General features: G+C 32.3%; 1 protein-coding gene across 1 annotated transcript; it reads left to right on the top strand.

The window, feature by feature from the left end:
• Positions 1-1,694: 1,694 nt before the first annotated feature.
• On the top strand, positions 1,695-6,141 carry LOC133297276 (uncharacterized). The gene is made up of 7 exons (XM_061496388.1): positions 1,695-1,820; positions 1,898-1,951; positions 3,487-3,793; positions 4,435-4,607; positions 4,703-4,749; positions 5,910-6,005; positions 6,103-6,141. Exons 3-7 carry the CDS (start codon positions 3,783-3,785, stop codon positions 6,139-6,141), a joined length of 366 nt encoding a protein of 121 aa, XP_061352372.1. The 5' UTR covers positions 1,695-1,820; positions 1,898-1,951; positions 3,487-3,782.
• The last annotated feature ends 577 nt before the right edge of the window (positions 6,142-6,718 follow it).

Genomic DNA, 6,718 nt, shown 5'->3' with positions numbered 1-6,718 from the left:
ATTATTATTTTTAAATATGATTGTAATAAATGAAAGTCTATCTCTGAAATAAAATATAAAAATTTAAATGTGACTATGGCGTATTTATTTTTTACATAACTCATCGAGTAGCTAACTATATTTGATTTGCATAATATTGATCACTCTGGATAGCAGATTTTTGTTTATGGTTGATATTTCTAAAGTTATGTGTCAATGCTGTAATTTTTTTCACCTGAAATATAGAACAAGATAGCAACACATTTTTTTGTAAGTATAAAATTTGCAGTGTAATTAACCAACCACAGCGGACGACAAAAAATATAATCTTTTTCTCCCGTGCATCGCACGGGTAATACACTAGTATATATATATATATATATATATATATATATATATATATATATATATATATATATATATATGAGGAAGGTTATACTTACAATCTTTTTTTTTACAACCTCTTACAACCATATCTTAACACCATTGATTTCTGTCCATAAACAGTTATCATTTATTGTGAATTAATAATTAATTAATGAGTTTAATTTGCAAAAATCATAACCCTTAATTGTCGGAAATCAACGTTGCTAAGATATGGTTGTAAGAGGTTGTAAAAAAAAAGATTGTAAGTATAACCTTTATATATATATATATATTCAAAATGTTCAAAAGATACAAACCGGTCCATAATCAGACTACATTTAAAAGAGGGAGGATATTCTTTCTACTAAAATTTTTTACTACTAACTTACTACCTATCTAATCACCATTGAATCAAAGAGAGAGAATGCTAAAAAGTTTTTGAAAAAAAAAATGTTGATCCAATCGTGATTAGATAGGTAGTGAGTTGTTTATCAAAAATAAAAATAAAGATAGGTAGTGAATTGGTAGTAGAAAATTTTGATAGTACCTAAGTGTGGTGGCTCAGTTGGTAGCATAGGGACTGAGTGGTGGGAGAGGACCTCGGTTCGAATCCCACCAACACCATCTGGGGAGGGGCATAAGTACCGTAATCCTTGGACTCGCACCCGAACTCTGGATTAGTCCCATAGGCGGCTCAAAGAGTCGAACCCGTGGGGATACCGGGGGGTTCTGATTCGCCTCAAAGAGGTAATTAGGATCAGTTTCCAAAAAAACAATAAAATTTTGATAGTAAGAATATCTCTCCTCCATTTAAAAAACCGGTTTTATGTCAAACTATTTTTTATTTTTTATTTTTATATCTGTTTGGTTACCCAAAAAAAACTTGCAATAATGGATATCCATTTGTTTTGGTCTTACACTGTTGTTATTTTCTCCAAGGGGGCGTTTGGTAGAGGATAATTTTTTTTTTTTATCCGGCAATCTCAATTTTCAAAAATATGATTTTTACATTCAGTTTACGATAATATTCGAAAATTTAAAATTTAGAAAATTTCAGTTTCTGAAATCCTGTAAAAACCCTCGTACCAAACACCCCCAAGTGACGACTTGAGAGGGAGCATCGTCGTGAACATGTATAATTTTGAACCCTAAGGGGGTGTTTGGTAGAGGAGAAATTTTTTTTTATCCGAAAATCTCGATTTTCAAAAATATAATTTTTACATTCAGTTTACGATAATATCCGAAAATTAAAAATTTATAAAAATTCAGTTTCCCGGGAATTTTCTAGAATTCCTTGTACCAAACACCCTTTAACTTCAATTTTCCAATTTCTAGCTTTTCTGGTTGCAATAGGCTCAACCCTCTTCTCTAGTTCTCTTCTTCGATTTTGAAGGGAAAATTCATCCCAATCCCAACCAAATTGGGGTTTTTGCTTTGAAGGACCCTTCTTTGCTTATTCGGTGACTTTATTGCAGGTATTTTCTCTTTCTTTTCTTTTGATTCATCGACTTGTTTTGCTGCAAAGAAGTTTGATTTTTTCCTCCCTCTATAGGATCACAATTGCTCATTTCTGTGGTGCCGATCACAGGTTTCTTTCAAAACTTGGGTAATTTATCTGTTTCTTTTCACTCTACATGATTAGAAATTCAGTGAATGCTTAAATGACTTGCTTGCTTCTTTCTTTGTTAACTTTCTGATGTTCAGTTGGTTTTGTTTTAGTATGTTCTTTGCTCCCTAATGTTATTTACGATCTTATGGGGTCTCTAAGTGATTTTGTTGGTCTTGGATCCTCTGTTCATAACTTGGGGCTTGATTAGTTTTCTTATTAATTTTGCTGATATTCCTGGCAAATTTTCCTGAAACATGCCTTTTACTGTTTGATGAGGGTCCATGATCGAATCTTTCTTACAATCATCATTGAATTGGTTTTTTACGGAAACATAATATACCAGTTTCAGTTCCGAGATTTAATGCTTCTTAAGTATTTCATTCACTGATAAAGTTGAAGGCTTTTTCTGATAGTTTTGATTGCTCTGGAAGTGATGTTCATGTCTATCCAGGTGATGCATCAAGAAGTTTAAGCAATAACATAAAAAGAAATTTTGTTGACTTATGTATGTCCTTGACATTTATGGTCTTTGGTCTGTGTGAAGGGTGTTTTTAATTTTCTTGAATTCTTTTGAGTCTCTATTTGAGCTTCATCAGATATAAAGTTTAGTTGTTGTTTTTACAATAGCAAATAAAGGATAGCTTTATTTTCTTTTTCTTTTCACTGAGCATATCTTTATAAGGAACAAGAAGAAATGGGCACTTTTCTCTGCCTAGTTTCTAGGAGTAGTAGATGAAGATCACTGTTACGGGTCTGACCTTATAACTAGTGATTCTTTCATCCCACATAGACAGACCCACATAAAATGCCTTCATCTAATGTTCATTATTTCATGCTTCTTTAATGTGCTTGCAATGTTTGGTTACACTTTTGAATCTTTCAATGCTAATTCTGTCTGTCCCTTCCCTCTCTAGTTTTGGTTAATGAAGTTTCCCCTGTTTTGACAAATTTACTCAAACAAACTAGTACTGCTGCTATATATTTCCTAAATCTATGCACCAAAAAAGGAAGCAACAAAATCTTGCAAGATAATGTTAGAATATGATATGAAACTTACTATTACTGTTCCTTTGGGGATTTTGATATTCTATATGTGAGTACTTTACTTTCTTCCCTTGCAATGGAATTAATTGTGGTATGATTACTATCCTCATCTTCACATTGTTTCTTGAGAGATAATAACTACTAATTGATATTAGAAACATATAAAGGAATAACATGTTTCATTCATTATTTCTCTCAAGCATAAGCATAATAAAATGCATGTAAAGGAGTATTCGATGTAGATTATTTCATTCAGTCTTTAAGAGATGAGATTCAAATATTGAAGGAACTACCTCTAGAATTGAACAATAGGGTGGATACAAGATACCTATATTCCATTATACCTGTTAGTTGGTCTAAAATGTCATATGATTATCATATTGTAAGTTCTCTGATGTCTGATCTTACTGATTGAAGGTTCATTTTATGAAAACAGCAATCTTGTTTGAACATGACATTTTTATGTGCTTCTTGTATACATAATGCAGGTTCTTCCTCAAATAAAAAAGCATCATGTACTATATTTTACCAAAACTGATGCCAAGATTTCCAATAATGGCATTCCTGAGGAGGTTCAAAAACTGCGGTGCCGTGTAAATTAAAAAGCTTTGAGATTCACTCCACAAATAGAACATGTTGGGAAGAATAGTGTGAAAATTCTAAAGAAAAAAGGTCATTTCTTAGTGCTTCACCTAAGATACGAAAAGGACATGTTGACATTCACTGGTTGCTATGAAGGTTGCAATGAGACAAAAATGGAAGAATTAACCAAAATGATATTAGCATGCTATTCATGTTAGTAAGTTATTCATGGAAGAGTTTCCAGTAGCAAAAAAACTAGTATTTTGGAGAGTGTTTTTAATTGGTTGATGGAAATGACAACATTTTTCTTCAGCTTATCTTGGATCTAATTTAAATTGGATGATGGCACAATTTATTTTATTTTATTTCAACAAAAATAATAAAGGTAACTTTTATTTTATTTCCGAAAAAAATAGCACAATTCATCAAAAACCGGTTTTGAAGTTATTATAAAACCGGTTTTAAACTTGATAACCTAAAACCGGTTTTGATTGATTTTAAATCAAAACCGGTTATGAACCATAAACCGGTTTTGAAACCAGTTTCAAACCGGTTTGGATAAATAAAAACCGGTTTTAAAAAAAAAACCAGTTCGGTTTGAAAACCAAACCATTTAAAACCGGTTTGGTTTCGGATTTCGTCAAAACCGATTATGAACTGTTCCATGCACACCCCTATATATATATATATACATGTCTCTCTCTCTCTATATATATATCTCTTTCTCTCTCTCTATATATATATGTCTATCAGTCTGTCTGTGTGTGTGTGTGAACAAATGTTACTGTATCTGCTATTATTCTCTTCTTTATGTATTCAACTTTCATTGGTTGATTGTTCTGAAAACTTAACAGCTTCAATCTTGAGAAAATGATGGGCCACCTTCTGAATCTACTCCACGGAACAGTTCTGTTAAACAATTTCTGCTTCTTTGACAGCCCTAAATTGCTCAAACAAAAAAAATGTTCCTATAATGGAAAAGTTGCAAAATTTCAGAAATATAATGGTGCCTCACTGGCTTTGCAAGGTTGTTTTACTTAAGGGAACTTTTTTTATTTATTTTAAGTTTTAAATTTTTCTTAAGCCTTATAAGGTTGTTTTGTTTGATGTTGTTTCTGACAGACAATGGGGAGTTTGCAGATCATGTTGCTAGCTCGTTTAACCATAAGGTACTATACTGTCTATGTCCCTTTTGTGCTACAATCTTATGTTTTGAAAATTCACCATTGTAAAATTCAGTTCCTTATAATATGTGCTTGAACTTGATTTCATATTTTTTGAAATTTAATACAATAAGTATGCTTCTGGAGAAGTGCCAGAATTTTCTTTGCTCTGATAAATGATAACACTTAAGAAGGAAAAGAGAGAGAATGAGAGAGGGTGAAAGACATAGAGAAAGCAAATGCATTGAATCTGGTCATTATGACTTCTATTTGGTGCTCTACTCATGAGTATCTCAAGAGGATTTCTGTGGCTGATGTTAAAGAAATTGGACAGCTTTGTTGTATTTTTGAGAACTTTAGTTTCCTCGTTTCTTCATATCTTTTTCTTTTAGGATTAGGAGGAAATCTTATTGTCACCCAAATGCATTTTCTCCTCTTTCTTACCAAATCTCCTGAAAGTTTAAGCACTACACCATCATACCTTGTGTTGAAATTTAAGTTGATATATGAAGGGCAAGGGTGGCATGGATCTAACTCCTGACCCTTAGGTCATAAAAGCTTTGATAGTACGTCAAGGACTTAAAATTTCCTTAAAGCTTAAGCTGCTGGATGTATATCTAAGATGACACCTTATGCAAAAGCCCTTTGGAGTTTGGACTCCAAGTGTGGACAAAGTACATTCCTTGTGTTGAAACTCAATTTAATTATTAAGAACAAAGGAGCTAGGAATGAACTCCTGAGTTCTAATCACTTGGTCTCAAAGGTTTTGATACCACATGAAGGAATAACTGTTCTAAAACTGTAGGTTGTTAGGTGCATGCCCAAGAATGATTTTATATCTCTAATACTTTCTAATATACTATTTCAAAAAAAAGTCGTGCCTAATGGTTATTGGCACTAATGTAGAAATAAATATGCTTTGGTTGTTTGGATATCAAGTTTTCCATTATGTGTTGTTTGAGTGTTGTGATTCTTTTTGTCTTAAATTCTTAAAGTCAAATATCAATTAGATAAAATCAGAGACCATTAATATCATATAGTATAACCAGTTAGAATATATGTTATTGGTTGTATATCAAATAATGGTTGTTGTAATCTTACTTGAAAGAACGTGTTATTGGCTGTATATTTCATTGTGGCTCTAAAGATTATGGTTTTGCTGTTAGATTTACGTTAGCAATGGAGGAGAGTTGAATGATAGTCCTCATATGCAAAATCTTAGAGAATTTCCTAGGGAAGAGCTTTTTGGAAAAGTTGTCATGGTTAGATTTGATTCTAACATATTGCTCAAGCAAAAGAGTTACCAGGAGAATCAATCAGTTTTTAATGCACTATTTACAATTAAATATTTATATGAAGTCGGAGCGAAGGAGATCCTGGTCAGTGATTGGAATATGAATACTTCACAACTTCTTCAGATAGAGTCAGTTGCAGGTACATTCTTATAGGCTATCTTGCAATCCTTGGGTTTTGTTGTCTCTGTGAAGTTTAGCTATTATGTGAATTGTTTATAGCAATTCTAGTTAATTTAAGGGGAGGAAAGACAAAAGAAAATTACTTAATATTGAAGCGCAAAGCTGTAATCATTATGGGCAATGAAATTAACAAATGGTTTCACTTGAATATAAAATAATATGTTGTGTATTGATCTAATTCAGAGAGTTACAATATATAGAGACTCTAATGGGCTTATATGAAAGGCCCAGACCTAATACAATCAGAATAATTACAGACTCTAATCATATCTAATCAGACTAATCATATCATATCTAATATATTCTAACACTCCCCCTCAAGCTGGTGCGTATATATTGTGAGCACCAAGCTTGTTACAAATGTATTGAACTCGAGGACCTCTAAGAGCTTTAGTGAAGACATCTGCTAGATGATCAGAGGAGTTGACGAAAGCAGTCTTTATTTTTCCTGATTGAATCTTTTCTCGAATGAAGTGACAATCAATCTCTATATGTTTGGT

Source organism: Gastrolobium bilobum, unplaced genomic scaffold, assembly GCF_033153095.1.
Source record: "Gastrolobium bilobum isolate Gb01-03AN ecotype WA unplaced genomic scaffold, APGP_CSIRO_Gbil_v1 utg118616, whole genome shotgun sequence".
NCBI classification, from domain to species: domain Eukaryota; kingdom Viridiplantae; phylum Streptophyta; class Magnoliopsida; order Fabales; family Fabaceae; genus Gastrolobium; species Gastrolobium bilobum.
Note: the sequence above shows the minus strand (reverse complement) of the source record. Positions and strands in the feature narration are given on the sequence as shown.

Excerpts from the sequence above, each read along its gene's own strand:
- LOC133297276 (XM_061496388.1), top strand. Across the intron at positions 4,608-4,702 it reads TGCCTCACTGGCTTTGCAAG|ACAATGGGGAGTTTGCAGAT; the intron begins GTTGTTTTACTT and ends TGTTTCTGACAG. Across the intron at positions 4,750-5,909 it reads CTAGCTCGTTTAACCATAAG|ATTTACGTTAGCAATGGAGG; the intron begins GTACTATACTGT and ends TTTTGCTGTTAG.